Below are 20,895 nucleotides of genomic sequence, written 5' to 3'. Positions count from 1 at the left end.
TTTGGTGATGCCCTAAACACGAATTAAAGTCATTATTTATCTAACAAACTAAAATTTTATACTGATTTGAATTAAATCTTGATTGGAAATATAACTTGTATTCACTATTATATTAAAGCATACTGTAAATAAAAGAACAAAATTTTCTCAAACCGCGTCCTTCCCCATTGCAAACGCAAAGCACGAGTATAACTCCAATAAGCATTTTATACTGCTTATACGCCAACCCCGTACGAAGGACGGGTACTTTGCAAGTTAAAGATAAAAATACATGGCCATTATTGGAAGGTTATAAAAATCTACATGATGAAACAAAATTAGACATCCTTATAATACACAGACCACAAAAAAATAGTCCGTTCTACTGCAGCTCTATTTGAACTTTCAATGAAAAACGTTATTTAACATCGTCAACAAATTAAAATACGCGCTACATTTTTAATATCATTAAAAATATATTTTTACCGTAGAAACTTCAGAAGGATTAGTATCCATAACATTTTGTTTAACAGTGGTTTAACGTAAGAGGTTATATGTTCAAAGATCATCTAGGATAAGCGGGATTTATAACTCGGATTACAAAACGATCTTCAACAAAGTCGCGCCAGTCTAGACTTGTTTACCATAGTCCGAGGACCAATACATCGGAACATATTGCTTTTTGGACGAGACAAAAACAGTGTAATAATACAGAATAATTGTCCGGTTTTGAGTCGTTACTAAAATGTCGTGCAGTTTAATTACTCTTAACGTCGTATTTATCTTTATACACACTACCAGAAAAAGGAATATTATGAATTATTTTGTATATGTATTGTTTTGTGTTCTAGGACACAGACTATGGAACTTAGAAACTATGGAACGACTGTAGAATTAAGTTTTTATTCTGGTCTATTAAACACGAGATTACGGTTCCTCGAATTCGGTTTTTGCAATTGAAGATGTATTCAATTGATAGAGACATAAAAGAAACTTATCATTGTTTGCTGTAAATTCTTTTTCAATTTAACACTTATAAATGTTAAATAATAAAAAAACTTTAACAATAGCAAACACAAAACAAAACTTTTCTTAAAAACACACAGCGAATACTAACATGGATAATTTATTGATTATTAAAAACACGTTTTCTTTGAATGGTGGAAATTCAGCATAAGAATTACAAACTGTAACAACAATTTTAGCAATGAGTTTAATAACTGAAAAACAATTAATTAAGTGTGTAAGCCAGTAAGAAAGCTCGCATGAATGAAAACTGCAATTTATGTTGGTCATGGCATGTTTATGAATGGAAAATGATTCCGTGGATAAATAGTAAAATATCGTGAAATTTACTACGGATATCAGATTTGAACAAATCCAAATTTTAAATACGCAATAGTGTAATAATTTATATTAATAAATTATTTAATACGTAGCAAAGCACAACTGTACACACACACTCAATTAATCTACATAACGCCTCTGCATTCAATTCTACACGCATCTTTCATACAAATCCGGTTTCAAAAATATTTTATTCCCACACGAATTATGCCGGAATCATCCAGAATGGGATCTTCTCTCCAAGTACTCATCGTGGTCCAAACTACTTAGAGTAACAAGCTATGTCTTGCGGTTTATCCACAATGCACGTAGCTCTGACCGAAGACATGGGCATCTCACCGTCTCTGAACTTAAGAACTCAGAGCGTACGATCATCAAGTGTGTACAAGCTACATGTTTTACGAATGAATTGACTCTACTTCACAAAAACAAACCCAGTACCTCTAATCTTCAACGTTTAGACCCTTTTCTGGATGATTCCGGCATAATTCGTGTGGGAGGCCGGCTTAAGAAGCTATCGCTGAAATTCAACGTCAAACACCCAATAGTACTTCCAAAGAAGCACCATATCGTTGATCTTCTCATAGACTTTGTCCACACTACTCACTTACATTCCGGACCACAACTGACCCAAGCAATCCTTTGCCAAAACTATTGGATTCTTTCGGCTCGTCGGACACGTATTCATAAATGTGTAAAATGTTTCAAAGTGAAACCAAAGAACATCACTCCACTCATGGGAGATCTTCCTACCGCAAGAGTAACTCCAGCTCGACCATTCACTACCAGTGGCGTTGACTATTGTGGCCCATTTGACATGAAAGTTGTCAATCTTCGTGGAATGCGTCATATCAAAACCTACATCTGTGTTTTTGTTTGTTTTGTGACAAAGGCAGTGCACTTAGAAGTTGTAGAAGATTTAACAACTGAGGGATTCATCGCTGCACTCACACGATTCATCTCCCGAAGAGGATTCTGTAAAGATATCTATTCCGACTGTGGCACGAACTTCGTAGGCGCTGATTCTGCACTGCGTCGAACAATCAAAAACACCCTGCGCACCAAAGAATCTGAAGAACAACTATTGCATTTCACCTCATCCAGGAAAATAAATTTCCATTTCAATCCTCCTGCTTCGCCCCATCAAGGTGGTCTATGGGAAGCAGCAGTGAAAAGTGTCAAATACCATCTGCGCCGTGTCATGGGTGAACACATTCTTACTCTCCTAGAATTCATGACTCTGACTACACAAATAGAGGCAATCCTCAATTCCTGTCCTTTGACACCATTATCTAATGACCCTAATGACTGTTCAGCACTCACTCCAGGACATTTCCTCATAGGATCTCCGCTGGCATCAATTCCAGAAGAAGACCATACTGATATTCCACTAACTCGGCTCAAAAGATGGCATCTGGTACAAGCTCTCCACCAAAGGATTTGGAAGCGCTGGCAACTAGAGTACCTTCATACACTCCAGCAACGATCCAAGTGGACTCATAAGACAGAAAACATAAAAGTTGGAGATCTAGTCTTGATCCACTCTTCATCGCCTCCTTTGTCCTGGCCCCTTGCCCGTGTCACACAGTTGCATCCTGGCACAGATGGACAAGTCAGGGTTGTTGATCTGAAGACTCAACATGGTTACCTTACTAGACCAGTTGTTAAAGTGTTCCCTCTCCCTCAAAACTAAGCCATACAACTTGGAAGGACCTGTAAATAGCTGTAAATAATATTCAGAATATTCTTCAGTGCTCCGTTTTTTACACAATTTGGTGTTCATTATTATAAAACTATCGTTTTATGGAGGCCGGTATGTTCAGTAAAGGCCAGCTGACCATATGAGCATATTAAAATAATCCCCACATGTCAACAACAATACAATAATAAAATTTTAAAAATGTAAACATTCCAAAAAAAAACATTCTGGTTCAAGAAGTGCATGCAACTTTTCTCTCTTGTAATATCGTTTCTTTGTGTAACATAATTCATTTCTCTCTCCTTTTATTTTGACTTATTTCATTTACCTTTTCCTTTTGTGTTCATTAAATAAACCTTTTTTAATTTCACTCTAAATTCTGTGTACCTACTGTGAGAACATTTGGACATTAATGAAACATATTATCTTCTCAACTAGAGCCAACATTCGACCAGATCTTCTTTCAAGACCTTAACGTCATGAAGTGGTAACATAACTATAGTTCAGAATTAAAAATTATACCAAAAGTCCAATATTTTCTGTTGTCAAAATTAAATTAATAACCCATATACAGTCCACTTTATTATTTCTACAATAACCTTTTGATTACGCTACATCTTTGTGTACAAGGCGTAATTGTCTAAATACAACGATAGTGATAGTGTTAACAAATAGTCGATTCGGAAAAAACAAAATCGATTTTACACCATAATAAAACAACATGAAATCACAAAAATCCGTTGAATTCCCTATTTAATAACCAACTACAACAATGTTAGCAGACTGAAAATTTCGTTACACGCAAAGAGGATTAAAATGTCTCAACATGTCATGAAACTTCCGTTATAACCTGGAATACCTCACTTTCACGTGATAATGTTTAGTGCTTGTGACGGAATCAGAACTGTAACATCATGATACTGAATTGTTTGTAGAAACTCGTTTCGTAATATTTTAATTCTGCAACATTTGCGAGCTGCTTTTTTGTTAGCTTATTTCTTTATACTTAAAGTGTATTTCACACTAAAGCTATTCGTAAGTTATGTGAACAGTGATATAAACTAAATACATGTTTAAATAACTATGAAAATCATGGATAATGTAGGATGAAAAGCAACTGTTGGGCTCTGCATAATGAATACTATTATATAAGAAATAAACTCTACTAACCGTCAATTTTAGTTTTCCATCCTTCGTTTTCTTCGTTTTACTAACTGGCTCTTCTTGCATAGATTCCATATTTTTGGTCCTAATAAATTTAGCGAATAAGTTAAGGCCATCTTTCCTGTAGTCCCCAGTGGGGAAGAGCCCAGGATTCAAGTTAGGCAGCTTCATCCTAAAACAAAAAACACAAATTATGTAAGATTCAAACAAAATCAACCGTTACCAAGAAATCTGTGTCATCGCTTTTCATACGCGAACGTTCTTAGATTCATTTTGGATTAACATCAAAGGTTACGTTTGGAAATATACAGTACACTTTGCACGAAATAATTCACCAGTACGGAACACAGTATTTTGTACACTGAATCTCAATCTCCAGTCTCAAGGCCCAAACTGTGAGGTATTTATGTATGATTCATAAAATAGTGTTTTAATTTGTATTGTAATTTTTTGTACATGTTTACCTTTTGGTTTGTGTCCAACTCTGTCCAGTTCGTCGTGTTTTTGGACGACGCCGTAACAGTTCACAAAGCTAAGTAGTTCCCAAAAGAACACTTTCAACATTGCTTATCATATATTGCCAAAATCATGATACTGTTTGAAGAAAATTTAATGCAGGAGACGAAAGGAGACTCAAAACAATAAACAGTGTTTCACTACTATGCAAATTTGTTGTAATAACGGTGCGATGCTACACTTTTATGTAGCAAAGTAAATGGTGCCATGTGTAGATTTTCAAGTGAAAAACTCGATTCGACCTCATTCTTTGTTACCCTATTGATGTGTTGACGTGTTAGCCCCGAAACCATTTTGTAAATATAGTAGTTTTCGTCATGGTGCAGCGAAAACATTAACACACGGTAAAGTAGGCTTAACCTAACGAATGCTATTGTATAAATAGTGATCATAAAAATGATCATATAGTGTTTTATTCACTCTAACTTGATATAGAATCTTGTTAAAAACCTCGTATGTGCTCTCTACTAAATTCACCCACTAATATTGTTTTCATTAATGTTCTATGTAAGCCATTAGTTCGTAATCGTAATATAATAAATATTTATGATTCATCCACCCAAGACAAAATTATGATATTTTAGAAACTTTCCCATACAAGGAATACGATATTTAAATTGATAATATTCTCGAAAATTCCTTTTTTTTAAAGTTATCCAATCAGTTATTGAGCTTGATTACTGATTAGTAAATTTTGAATTAATATATGGGAGAATGAAATAGTTCGATACCCAATAACAATATTATACCTAGTCATTTTAATGTGTAATACAGTATATTTCATCTTATTGCGTAACATAATATTTATCCACGAATATTGTTCATGGATTTATCTTAGTGCCTAAAATATTTAATCGGAAATTCAGGACAAATTCAGTGCAGATTGCACGTGGAGTGTCGTAATGTTTGAAATAAAAAATAAATAGACAAAACAACTATTCTAAAACAAAATCCAACAATGAATGCATGTTATTCATTCACTCAAGTTTAAAGAAAGTGCGCTATTTAAAAGTAAAACTATAATTTTTTGTTAACCTAAGAAATATCTGATTTTTAATTCTCTTTTATATTACTTTTTCGTGACGTATGTAAATCTAAAGTGCATCTATGTGTTGTTATGTTTAAATATAAAATTAAAATTATATCAATGAGATTTTTTCCCTGGATTAATGGGATGGAAAGTGTTACTGATGGAGAAAATTGAATATCGCTGCGATAAGGAGTTTGAGTTATTCTTTATCGCGAAACTTGCCAGAATATATTACCAATTCTATTACTCTGCAGGTTTAACATAAACGTTGATACGAGAGGAGAAAATTGCAGGATAAATTTCTGGGACAATATTTCAATTGTTTTCGTTATTCTGGATAAACCAATAGGTTTGATTTTTTTTCATTTTTAATCAGTTCCGTCAAAAGCTAGTTTTTACATGTTTTTAAACTAGTTAAGAAACTATGCAATTAAACTATATGCCAAGTATTACCATGCGATGTGGTGTAAATACAATAATGCTATAATGTGGTGTTCTACAAATATTGCGGTCCTGGTGTTCTGAAAAGGGAATGTAAAATAGTTTGGATTCCAAAAAATCACGAAAATAACTATGAATAAAAAATACTTTATACAAAAAGTGAATAGTGAATAGTTTTTAATACGCATAAAGCAATTTAATATGATGAAATATAATAAAAACTTCAGTGAAAGTATATCACTGTAGCTAATACCTTTGCTAATACATAATGATATTGTGTTTGTCAAAATGAAATTACATATGTTAAGATTTACATTTTTTAGCAGTTGCCCATAAAGAGTTAGGTCTTCAGTAATATTCAGTAATAGATCTTCCCAAAACCAACCAAATTTGGCAACCCTAATTAAAAGGCGCATTTTTAATCCGTCTGAACATAAAACCTATTCACTGGTATAGTACGTTATCAATATTTCACTATTATACTAAACCTATTTCTATAAATGAAATAATCCATTGGATTAGTAAACCAAAAACAACATAAGTCCAACATTTCAGCTTTAGTTGGTGACAAACACAGTGGTTCATCAACGAACAAATGCATGAAGGTAAAGCGATTCTAAACCCTTCAAGTTTTAATGGATATCCTCTTTACAATCGCTTTGTGGATCGATAAGATAACTAGGCTGGCGTCCATTGCCAGTTTGAAAGTACTGAAAGGTAGATGTTAAATGTACTGTCTGAACTGACTGAATATAACGATGATAGTTTTAGAAAGTACTCAACTAGTTCCTATTTTTCGTAAGGCCGAGTACGTGTTAGCTCTATGAATATGATAGATTTAATGCAAGCACCGTTAAAACATCCCTCGGCATGTGATGTATTAAATTATTTTATAACGATTTCATCCAACTCAGTTTAAATTCCTCAGAATAAACCAAGGTTACCAACCTGTCTAAAAATGGTCAAAAACAATAAATTAAAGTATTAGTTAAAAGCAGTGACTTGGTACAGAGATTAGTGCTAGGGTTCACTTAAGTGACCTGAATTGGCCTGAATTTAAGTGACTCTTTATACGTTGGTCCGGATGAAAAATTGACTATTGTAAACATAATGAACTTAAATGATGTTTAAAAATATGTATATGCTTTTAATTAATTTACAATAATTACCTAACTCATCACTGATGAAAAGTAAATGTCCACGGATACGCTAGACAGTAAGTTCCAATAGTAACTTTACCATGAGGCAAGAACCAAAACTAGGTAAAACCACTCTCAACTTGTCTGAATTGAATCGGTCAATGGACTAATGGTATCATTGTATCATACCTGGATGGATATAACACTACTTCCGGTGCATTTGCGTATTCATTCATGCTCAACCCCAATAGTAGGATACTGATCAATCATAACTTCCATCAGTTATTCATGTGATGCAACATCAGCTTTAAAATTTATTCCTGGATATTTTACGGGCTACACTCGCCTTTATTTTTGTATACATTTTATGTATACATTTTACTCTGCAGTTGAAACAATTGGTTTAGACATTTTTATAGATCTTCAAACAAAACACAGAAACAAGCTTACTTATTGATTTTGAGTGGTTGGAGTAGACTATTCATGTTGTTGTAAAATTTTGAACCTGAATGTATGAGTGTTTCTTGTTTGTGACTGATTTAATCTACATTTCCTATTTTCTTTTAAGGCTGGTTTTTAAAATTTGTCTTTTATAATTTGGTCGTAATATCAGAGAACAGCAATAGCATAAAAATATCTATATTATTAAAATAATTTATTGGATTTTTGTGTGCAGCAAATTGACCCCTAAATATTTATTTTTATAGACATATTTGGGTATCAATTTAAAACTCTTATCCCCTAGATGTTTTGCGGGTTTGGATGATACCTCGTATGTATTAAATATTTTTGAAGTTGATTAACAAAAACAAATTATTTCCTACAAATTACTACGCCTACTACATAAACCTGAAGGAACCAACCAAAAAGATTACCGAGCATAGGACATTCTGTGATGGCAGGCTTCACTTCTCTAGAATTGGTTTAGAGGTTTGGAGAAAACATAGCTCTTATTTTTGACCCACAATCTAAATCCATTTTTATCACTACTATATTAATATCTTAGTTTATTTTATTTTATACTTCAATCTATATTAATTTCTTAGTTTATTATTTGATACTTCAATGGTTCATTTAAACAAACAAGTGAAAGTCAGAGAAGTGGCATGAACTTGTCATGGCTTACAATAACAAACCCCTTCAGTGGATCGTATTTCAAAGTTGTGTACAAGTGGCAATTGATAACAGCCTCTCCCTCTGAAGCTCAATTCAACTGTTTCTCTTTGAGTGAGGACTGGATGCGGATGGTTCTATTTGGTTATACAAAATGGACGTTTCAGTTGATAGAGCCATCGACTTTGGTTACAAAGAAGACATCCCATCTTTATCGATCAGTCACACATAACAGTCGCCATGTGCCATTCAAAAAGTTCATGGCTAAATGAGCCTCATAGGGAGTGTCTCCGCCATCATAACTATTCTATATCATCTCTCTTTGTTTGTGTAACGTTAATAAATTGTTGTTTTCGGTCGAATTATTTTTACGTTTACGTTTTGGGTATACGTAAGTGTGACGCATCCCTGAAACATTTTCCAATTTCCCTGAAATATAGGCCAAACGTGTGAAGTAACTTCGTCACAAGAGAAGGGGGTGGGCTGGTTTACATGTTTTTACAGGGGTATTTCATAGATTACGCCAAATTTATTGCAAAACGCAACTTTCAGCCACCAATTAACGTGTGTAAAACAGCTAAAAACATCGTAGTGTGGTGAAAAACTAATTGCAGGTATGCAGTATGTAATTTATTTTAGGCTTAGAGCTACAACCAACATACAAGTTAGTAAATCACGTGGTAACAATGCTCAATTTCGTCGCCCGTTTTACGAGTACCATATTACCAATGTTATTCATTGATATTACATACCAACTGAACCCTTTACATTTACATATTCTTTATGAGAGATATTTTACATAGGTTGTAGCCAGTTTTGTGGTGTAACCTATTTCGATTGAGCTACCGAAAGATAGTTATTTCACTTTTATTCCTAGTATGTTTTTGCTGAATAGCCGTAAACGTAGAAATACTACTAGAAAATTTTCTAACTAGAGAAACACTAGGATAGAATCACAGACTTAATAACACTATTAATACGAAAGAAATCAAAATTAGTAAAATCATAAAAAAGTCTATGAGGTTTTCTTTAAGTAAAATGTAGATGAGATCCTGTTTCATAATGCCATTCTAAAATTATAGATTATTATACCATTGATGTACAGGTAAACTAAAAACACAAAAGCTATGTACTCTATTTTCGATTTCATTACCGAGTTCCATCTTCAATCTACCATTTAATAACGTTTTCCATGACTAGATGTGGACAAAGGACCATATAAACTGTATCAAATGAATGAGAGGAATATCACATGATGCTGGGATATTTTACATCCGTCTGAGCAATTCCCAGCTTCGCCCGAGAGGAGATATTGTCCGAGGCTACCTCGCAATCTCTTGGTTGCACTCTAGTTTTATTTACCTTTGCAATTCACCCAAAGTGCATTGGCTTTTGAATTTTTCTCACGAACGTTTTAGTTCGTGAAACTAATAAAATATTTCTTCTCGCCATAGCAATATTTACTTGATAAAGGTTATAGAACTTCGATCGAAGATGAAACTTCGACAACTGCTAACTCGGAAATGTAAAACCCCATCCATGTAAATGTAAATTTTACATCCATATTTTTACTAATTTCGAAGGCTAGGAGAGGTTAAGAAACAATTGGCATTTCCAAGTTTGAGTTTTGGTTGCACCCAAAACTCAAACTTGTAATATTGACGAAAACAATACTTTCTCCATATAGGCCTAGATGTCTTAAAATTTGATTGATTCATTTAGTAGTGTAGTAACTGAAGATACTAGTTGTCAACGTAAGTTAAACAAATGACTCCGATACTTTAGTAGACATTCCACCTACAGAATTATTTGCGTTTTTCTCTATAAGCAAAAGCTTGTAAATTGAATTCGTAATTTTTAATTTCGTGGAAAAACGAATACGAATACATTAATAAATCAATTAATTAAACACAGTAAAGGTCAAAACGCAAAAAGGTACCTGTCTCAAAATTGTCTTGAGGTCCACGCTTAGGTGATGGTACCTAAGGAAGTACGCGAAAGTTTAATCTAGTTAAACGTCTTTTGTGACTCAAAATTTAAGAGTCTCTACCGGTGATTAATGAAAAGCTTAAAGCAATACTTAGTTCTTGTAAGCTTTGATATGGCCGGCCTAAGTAAAAAGGAAACCTAGTTCCATCACTCTAAAGATGTTTTTACAAACTATCCATACGATGTCAGGAATTTGAAAAATCCTGTAATCTAACTGTACATGAAAAATTAAAATATTGAATCGTTTAGGTGCCACTCATCTCAACTATCTAGCCTAAGAGAAGGGGTTTATTAAAAAGTCTATAATATACAATAATAATTATACTAAATGAGCTCGTAGATTCATCGGCACTTTGAGAAAATAAAATTATTAATAGTAAAACTGGAACTTGATAAAAGCTCATCTCTTGTTTAATGAACGTAATACAATCCCTGATAATTGTGAATCGTTAAAAACACTCCATGTTGCCTACATCCATAAGCGAGTGTTGGTTTAGGTTCAATGCATGACATGAATTAAAACTATGTTAAAGATACAAGTCAGTACAGCAATCTAAATTTCTTCAATTTTGAACGTATAATCATATATACCAAACATAACTACTCTACTTGATTCTTTTTTTGTTCTTATACAAATAATTATAACGTGACGAGCACAATAATGCAAGCTATAGTTAAAGTTATGTTTAAAAGTAGCATAGTTTGAACACATAATATTCTGTATGGTGAATGATGACTTCTTATTTAATACGTTTTACTTATAAACGTAAGTTTCATGAAATGCATTATTTTAATGCAATAATTCCCGACCTGCTACAGGCGCTACCTGTTACATGCCGAGCTGAATTCATCAATTGCCAGAAGCAAACAGGTAACCGATAATCTATTTGGAATTTTATGTCCACTTTAATTTAACTTCTGCATTTCCATAGAGTATTTTTGGGTCGTCTCAGGTGGGATATAAAATATAATTAACCATAGAGTATAATCTGGGGGGTCGTCGGTCTGGTTAGACGATCAATGCTGCTGTGACGTCACACCTCCATTGATCCCCAGTAGTGCCAACCCCCACCTTCGAAAGTCCCTCCTTTCCCTCCCAGACGCCTCTGAAATACAACCCTGGTTTTTCACAAGCGAATTGCCTATTGTTGCTCATTTTAACATCGCGATTATAAATAAACAAGCCACGTGTTTCTTGGCAAACATTTTTGTGCTAATTGAGTATTTCAGGTTTGAAATAGAAATTACTTGGAGGATTTTTGAAATGACTGTTTGATATTTCCTCATGAATCATTGTTGTGTTTATTTTCATCCGTGTGAGTTTTTAAAATAAATTTATTTAACGAATCTATAATCAATTTGTAGGTAAGAAATATGTATAACCACTTTAAACAGAGTTTTTCTTTTAAATAAGATTTTCAACCATTATTTTCAGTAACGAAACTAGATGCTGTAAATGTTATTTAATATTTTTTTCATTATTGCATTGTATGCAAGGTTGCATTGCTGAGTACTAGAGACGAGGAGAACAGGTGCTACTGTGTAGTACCTCGTAGTAATATGCTGTACAGTACAATATACAGTTTAGTATAATGTATAGTGTCTGGAGAACAATAGTGTCGCTTAGATCAGACACACCCACTTTGCATTATTCATTATTCCTGTAGATCAGTTAAAGAATAAAGGACACATCGTAATATATATCCTGGAAGTAAAGCCAATACACGGTCTGTATTGTTATCATACACACTAACTGTTCATTCTCCTAATCAACGGTGTTTAAATTAACACATGATTGTGACGATGATTATTTAGAATGTTTATTAGTCAAAACAAAAATAAAAACATTAGGTCTTTGTATGTTTACAGTTTTAAAAGCAAGTCATATTTCATTTTCAAGTTAAATAAAGTTTCATTTTTTATGTGATTTAATGCATTTTTCATACAAAACAATGTTGGACACACCGGCACTGTCCACTAACTAAAGAAAATAGTCAAATACATAATATAGGGGTAAACTGGTACATTGAATCATATAATTACATTGAATGCTATAGCTTGATAACAAAATATTATTCAAACCACCAACTAACTGTTATTATAAAGAGCTTTATTAGCTCAAATTGATACTTTGCCTGGTTTTAGTGGCGATTATTCCGTAGAGAAGCTAAAGGGGGTCAAAGTTCCTCAGTAGAGATTTTATACGCTATAACGTAGAACAGCCCAACGTTACGCCAATTAAACATATTAGGTAATGTGTTATGAACTATAATTTAAATATTTTAAGTATATAAAGAGAAACTAACAAAGGCATAATTCTCGATCCTACAATTAGATTTGAAATAAACATAAATCAAGCTAACGAAGTAAATGAAGAAAAGAAAAAAAATTATGATTCTACCTTTGAATATTTCAAGCAAAATTTTAAAATTTCGAAAATTGAGGTGATTGGATTGTTTATTGGTTCTAGAGGAACATTATCAAAATTTTTTGTGAACTTTTGGAAACAATATGATTTGGACAGATCCTTTTTGAAAATTATTATTCATGAAACATTAAGAGGTTCTTTGGCCATAATGAGAAATCATCTATATGGCAAACATCAAAATTAATCAGTCTTATAGCTGTATAATCCTTCGATATTTTATGTGTACTATTTTTCTGTGTCTTTGGCAACCTTATTTTTTAAGGCAGAGGTATTTATTTTTAACAAATAAATTCTTTTCTCCCACTTAAAAGCGTCAATCTGCTGTTCTGAGTGAGTGGGTTTTATTGCTGGGTCTTGGTAGCTGAGGGGTTACAATGTTTGCGTAGTTAGGATCGAGCCTGGGAACTTCGTAAATCTTATTGAAGGCTTGAAACTGGACAAAGCTGTCCTTCATCATTTGGCTTTCAATGGTCCTGACTTATGAAGCATCTAGTCTTAAAAATAAACGTTTGGATTCGAAACCATTGGTTTGCTCCACTATTATAATTGCGTAATTTTCATATTACCAAATTATGGATAAACTCAACTTAGAGTGATGACTTGCCTAAACTAAAGACAAGAACCACGTAAACACCAATATTGACGATTGCTAACAGTTGTGAGTCTTTTATTGGTGAGATCCGCGTGATTTACGCTAACGTAAATTCGAGCATAAAATGCGAGTGCATTATTGGTGCTATGGACAGTATGCGCCTTTAGCAATGAATGTACACTTCATGCGAATGTGTTTACCTAGGATTTTATTATCACGGCGATGTTATAGATAATATTGATTAAATACCACCACCACAGCAAACCTGCAGGCTAAGCGAATTTCCTTTTGCCTGATTAGATTTACATTAAAATGTCTCCCTAAAAATATCATATTTATTCCCTATTGAAATAGCATTATTTTAACGAGTACTTAGGTTTGTTGCAACTGGAAGGGTAAAAAGTGTGGTTTTTTATGTTAATTGTTTAGTATGAAATAAATGCATTTTCAAATTTGTTCAAAATATGGTCATAACCAAGCAAACTACAACAGTTTACTTATTTCCTCTAAGAATGACACGGGAATTTTAATATCATAAGTCATTTATTTAATTCGAATTCGAACGGATGGTGTTTTTGGTCTCTAGGGACCTCAAAACGAAACAGAAAATCTGTCCCGGGTCCAGGTCTCACCATGAGTACTACGGTAATAGTTTATTAACTATATGGGAAATTCGCTAAAAGGAGTCAAAAGCAATGATGTTGTGACATCGTTGACTATAGACACACTACCATGAACTCCATTCCATTCCCATAAAGATTTTCTAGACAGTTTTAAAATATAAAACAGCAAGATAGTTCAATGTAGCCACTGATGAAACAACACTGAAATACCGTTTACTTTCTCCTCTTCACTGACTATTTAATCATGAAAAACCGAAGGAACAATAATTTGTAGTAGCTTTTTGTATAATCAACTCGATACAGCTAAGAAGTGTGTTTTAGAAGCCAATAACCAAACGAAATCGGTAAAAGTGTAATTTTTTAGCAGTTTATAACATTTATTGTTTTCAATAAAAAATTAGGCAGCATTGATAATCTCTTATAACATAATTTTCGTGATCTTATCTACAAAGATTATGATTAAAAGTTGGTATGATACTTTACCCCCAAAAAGCTCGGCCACCAGGATTAACATATTATTAAATGCTTTGTATTTTTCTTTACAAAATGTACTCGAAATGTATTTAAACATTTTAAGAGTAAATTGAACCATAATTTATGAATAAATTCAAAACACCATTGTAGACAGATTAAATAAATATGTAATAATATATCAATTAGTACTTCATTGTCTTTATTTGCTATTGAAAATACCTTGTCGGTACTGAATACACAATTAACCTTTGGAGTTTTGTCAGATGAAATCCAAGTGAGAAGGATCGAATTGGATTTTGTCATACTGGATTTCATCGCTCAAATATAATGGAATTGATATTTGAATAATTTTCCATTTTATGGTTGCGATACTTGCTTGAGCAAATTGAAGGTTCCTGGAAATGAAACTTGTTATTCACAACACGTTAATTCTTAAAGATGAAATATTTAAATTATTTTTGATTTGCAGATGAGTTTCATGGAAATTTTCCGAACAACAGCCTTGCAACTAAAATTCATTTTCTTGGGGTTTTGCTTCGTTTTTTTAACATTTACCAACATTATTATATCGTCCTATTAAATGTTGTTACTTAAATCATGCCAATTTTATTTTCAATAGTATTGTGTAATAGTATTTCACCTGCGACCGTTTCTTTTAAGTAGCCGTTTCAGTTCAGTTCTTAGAATTGAAAAGTTTGACATAACAGCATGTTTTACTTACATAACAGCATAGTTTACCTTAACAACAAGGGTAGCATAAAATTGTTATTTCAATTGTAGGTCCGGCATATGGTGCAAACGGAGTCTTTTGATTGGCTGGTCCAACAGTGACGTCATGACTTTGGGTACAGTTTCTTATCTGGGCTACCCTAATATTGATTGAAAATATCGATTTGATTAGTAAACTTCATTAGATTTGTTTATTATCAGCAAGTTTGGTTAGTTATTTTTTATTTTTAGTTTTGGTTATAAGAGTTTCATTTTATAAATTGATATAGTTAAAAAATATCGAATATCGGCATCTGCCATCTCTCACTGTTGGGTCAGCCAATAAAATTACTCCATTCGCCCTATATGCCGGAACTCCAATTGAAATAAAAATTATACTAGCAGTTTTAAAATTTCAAGGTTGTTTCAGAGCAATATAATTTTTTTTTACTAACAGCTGGTTGAATATAAAAATATTCTATAAAACTATGAGGTTAGTTTATTTCCTCTGTGATTTTGTCATTGATCATACAAATCGTGGCTCTGTCCCCGAGTCTTCAAAGGAAAGCTGATGCAAATTATTTTACTGCTCGTTTTTTAGGAAAGGATAGGAAAATAACAATGTTTTCACCACACTATGGTGTTTTAGCTGTTTTACATACATTAATTGGTGGCTGAAAGTTACGTTTTGCTGGCCATGCCAGCTGTTGTCGTAATTTGGGGACCGAGCAGGTTTTTACATCCCTAGGGCCGCAAAATCAGCTGCCCGCTTACTTTCTTAAAACATGAATGCATTATTAAATACACAATCATTATCCATAGCATTTCAATAGAATTGTTTTATTGTCACCACTGCCTAGCAACTATTTATTGTTGTTTTTGCTGATTCCTTAAATTATTTCTTCACATAACCTTAAAGTTGTAATTGTGTTGACTATCAGTGTGCATTATTATTGCGGTGAATAGTGGTAATAGGATATAGTGTGATGAAAAATAGCGTTTGTACCACGGACCGAAATAATTTTGCAGCTCTCGATCGTTTTAAGCTCCCTACTTCGTCTCGAACTTAAAAACTAGCTCGAGCCGGCAAAACCACATTTTCGGCCCTAGGTACGAAATATACTATTTCATGTTTCATCCTAAGATGAAAATATTGGTTTAAGCTCAAAGGATCATGCAAATGCAGGAAACAATGAACTTGTTTGTTTGCGCAAGTTGTAACCTAATTATACGTTCAAAGTTCCACGTGGTGAGTAATAATTACACAGTTTACATTGGACAAGGTCCCATAATTTGAAATTTACGTTTTACAGGTAATATGTTAAGGTAATTGATTACCGTTGCGCTGTCTCAGGTCGGTGGCCTAATATTGGTTCTTATAACCGAGCTGTTCTGTACTGAATTCGGTTTTAATTGACTACTTTGATTCTCGTACGTAAGACTGGCTAACTTCTCGATAGTAATAAAAAAACGGTCGTAGGTAAATTAATGTACGCAACTCGCGTAAATAGTGTTAACGACACTCTCTTTACGTGATCATTGCGTTCATGAAACACTATAACGCATATTTTAAATCTTCAAATGAGCAAAACTAGGGATAAAATAAAAAGCTTGTTCTCTCATCTTACTAATGCGTAAAATATGCATAAAATGTTGCCTTAGGGAAATTAAATCATTAATTAATCTTCCAAGTATAGTGGTGGATCCTTATAAAGAGTTTACTGCTATTTAAGAGCTGTACTAAGAATTAATTTTAGCTGGTGGAGGAGTAAATACAGTTTTGTACACTGAATGGTGGCGTAATCTAATCCATATTAAATAAATATATGTACATATATCTTAGACCCTTTTATCGAATTTCCTTATGAAGTAGCTATTACTGTAGGTGGCACGGTAAGACCTAGGCCCGGGACCAATTAACTTTTTTATTTTGATGTCCCCAGAGGCCAAAAACACCATTTGTTAAAATTTGTATATGTGTATATATATATATATATATATATATACGTCCGTGAATGCGATAACTTGAGTAATTTTTTACCGATTTTGGTGAAATTTGGTTTGAAGGTGTAAGGCGGAATAAACTTGAATAAGTTCGCAAACTAGCATGATCGGACCATGGGAACGGGGTTTTACGGGGGATTTTATGGGGTAAAAATTGGTTTTCTCATTTTTGACCCTCAAAACACAAAATTTTCCAATTTTGCTCTGGACCTTTTTAAAGAGCTTAAAAAACAAATAATTTAAAATATCAAAGTGTTTTTGTACGGTTATTGGTAACAGAGAAATTTCAAAAAACTTTAAATTTAAAATTCTCATATTATTCTTATGGAGAATATAGTAAAATGTGGTAGTTTGCTTGTTTATGGATATATTTTGATCAAACTTGGCAAACTCAATCATTTTATACTAAGCTGTTAATATTTTACTAAAAAATAAACTTTATTATTTTCCTTTTAGCAGCAAACCTAGGTACTCATTAAACCTAATGTTATTTAAATAGATTTAATTGAAGATCAATTCATACAAATGGAAATTCGCTTAGTCGGCAGGTTTGCTGCGGAGGGGGTATTTTAACATTATGATGCTTATGAAATTTAAATCCTATATAAAATAGTTTTTTGATAGAATGTTAATTTATGTTTATATGTAACGAGGAATTTTTTTATACCGACGGTTGTATTGGTGATAATTTGTCTCAGAGGTTCTCACGCGGTTCTTTTCCAGAATAATTATGTCATAAATATTACAGTTAGTAATAAAATATTACATATCATTTTCATCTGATTAATTAAACTTTACTAGTTAAGTACTTTCCGGAAAATCCACATTTCAAAGCCTAAAGGGAAATCACAATAAACATTGTCAATGTAACACAATATAGGTTTAGTTGCCCTCAATTCCTCAACTGTAATTATTTCTGGGGAATAGGTACCAAGTTGCGTGTCGATAACTATGTGCCGAGCCGTATATCCTTTCTTAACTTCAAGATATGAAATACCCTTGTGGCCCAACTTAGAATCTCGTGTGGCAGGTGTTTGGGAAAAGGTTATGAAACAGACTGTCGTGTTGAATCTTGGTTCAGTTGGAAGAATCGGGGGGGTTTTCTTTACTTTGATTAAGCCTTTGTCTCTTTCCTGGTGTTATAAACTGTAGAATTTCTTTACATATTTTTAATTTTTTACGAGTTATCAATAATAGGTATAATATAGGTATATGGATAACGTAAGTAGAAATTATATTTACTCATTGCCAATAAAGGTATCACAAATTAACGACATTCCCAGTTAACATTGTCAAAATTAATGTTAGTTTGGATCAAACTTGTAAGTTTAATCGGAGCATAGAATAGTTTTTCCAATTATTCCGTGGTTTAGATGTAACTTTTGCACTCAAAAACAGTTTTATTTTACATTTTCGTCCAAATGTTTGGAAATGTTTTTAATATCGTTCACAGTATAAACTACGTTAAAAATACAAACCACCTTTTTAGTATTATTTTTATTTGCCCTCTGAAATGTAATTGTTTCCCATATAATCATTGACGGGATTTTAGCCCAGGTTTATAAAGATTTAAGTTTAGACCAGCCGCATACCCTAGTGCCAAAATCCATTGCCACAACATTATAAGACGGGAATAAATTTAGTCAAAATAAGTGCACTAAAATAAGATAATAGATTACTGTTCTTAAAATAGCTGATAATTGCGTTTAGATAGCAGGAACCGAGACAAAAATATACATCCAACACTGCAGACTATGAATAAATAATATCCAATGATGGTCGCTTTCGTCAATGACATAGCTGTTTTCAATTACTTTTATCGCAGCAACTTGGAACGCTAAATGGTATACCGGGTAATTATTTAAATAACCTGCTATACAACCATTTAATATCCGTAATTTAAACTATAAAACTCGGCGTCAATAGTTAAACAGATTCTAAAGAAAGCTATAAATATATAGAACAAGGGAAAGAGAGGCTTAGACGTAAAAACATGTCTGTCCGGTTATCTCACCATACGTAAATTTAATTTAACATTTGATAATGTGACAGCTAAGTAGATTGGGGTCAACCTTAGATTCACTTATAAAATAAATATAGATCTCTGAGGCAATAAAACTGCCATTGTATTGTAGATCTCTAAAAATTAAAACAGGTGAGATCAATAATAGACCGAAACGCAATTATTTTTATTATTTCGTATGTTATGATCCTTTAAGATGTTTACAATCTTCACAGTTTGTTTTCATCAGTGTTGGTTATTTCTATCCTTAATTGTTTTATGTATAAACCTGAATTTTAACTGTGCTTTTTCAACGATGTTTTTAGAATTGTTAAACATAAGTTATTGTTTCTAGGATAATAGATTTCCAAGCATTTACACAATAAGAGCTTTAATGCCAGAGAATTCCAGTAAATTTTACTTAAGATAACAAACTAAAGTTTAGAGATGCATAATCCTTTGCTAATTAGTGTCTCAAAATGGGTGCTTTTGTAAGAGTAATATTTAGTCGAGTACTAAGGTTTTGCATTATGGTTTAGGGATAAAAAAAATTATCCTAAAAAATATTTGTCATTCGTCCATTTTAAATATTTCTTTGGGTTGAGGAATGCAATAATAAGAATAAATTTAATAATATAACTATGATAATAAGGAATGAGAAAAGTGATTAGGAGAGTAAATTAGTAAAAGAGGATGTGATTGATACAGCAATACGTTTCAATAGTTATTGATTTTAACTAAAGACCTGTTAAGTCAAAAATCCAATCAAGGTCATTTTAAATCTAGCATTAATATTATCAAAGATTACACATGCTAGCAAAATGTATATCTTTTTATATAAATATATTTTTTTCAGGTAATTTAATAACACATACTGATCAAGAAGTTATTCAGTGACGTACAAACACTGACACATGTTCAGTGGTGACTGATACACTTTTTTTCTATTCAATTCAATTAATTTATTTCCACGGTAACACCATTTTACAAAAAGGTACAGTAAGCTATATCAAACTAAAATAATTAACAACAAATAACAGCTATGACTGATTAAATAACAATAACAAGAAAAACAAATCAACAATGAAGATAGAAACCACGATAAATATCTGTGAAACAATAACAACCCCTAAATACACGGTTTGGAATTCCCTATGCAAGACTTAACATGCCAAAAAAAGATCCAAATACTAAAATGACAAAAATAAATAAATTGATCAAAGTACATAACAGTAGTATAAAAATGTTACGAATCATGGTTCCGATGTATGATGAGGGTGGTTAGTTGGCAAATGTCTCAAACACAGCTCTCGTATGTAGCTGGGTGAACGGGGTCAATCACTCTCACCCCTTGAGGCAGTCAGCAACCCTAGGAATGTTAGGGGGTTTTTTCTGTTTTTTTTTTTTTTAGTTAGGTTTGAAAGTATAACACTAACTTAAGTCTGCACTAGTATCATTTATGATGGACATAAGTGCTAATGCTATGATTATACTTTCTTTAAACAAAGCTTGAGTTAACCGTAAAGGAAAAGACTTGCAATGTTTGCTTTTGATTAATAGCGTGTTACAGAAAGCTAGAGATTTTTTTTTTACAGGAGACAAAAAACAACAATTAAGCGGATATAGCACATATTGTCACAGTTTTTC

General features: G+C 32.7%; 1 protein-coding gene across 1 annotated transcript in view; it reads right to left on the bottom strand.

Annotated features, from left to right (window-relative positions):
* Positions 1-20,895, bottom strand: part of LOC128993430 (cationic amino acid transporter 2) — a 181,531-nt gene that overhangs the window by 69,912 nt on the left and 90,724 nt on the right. The window contains exon 2 of the mRNA XM_054417319.1: positions 4,196-4,361. Within this exon, the coding sequence (XP_054273294.1) occupies positions 4,196-4,360 (165 nt within the window). The 5' untranslated portion in view covers position 4,361. The remainder of the gene's footprint in view (positions 1-4,195; positions 4,362-20,895) is intronic.

The sequence above is a fragment of the Macrosteles quadrilineatus genome, unplaced genomic scaffold (assembly GCF_028750875.1).
Source record: "Macrosteles quadrilineatus isolate MER2022 unplaced genomic scaffold, UCM_ALF_1.0 Scaffold_4__1_contigs__length_99947679, whole genome shotgun sequence".
Taxonomy (NCBI): Eukaryota; Metazoa; Arthropoda; class Insecta; order Hemiptera; family Cicadellidae; genus Macrosteles; species Macrosteles quadrilineatus.
Note: the sequence above shows the minus strand (reverse complement) of the source record. Positions and strands in the feature narration are given on the sequence as shown.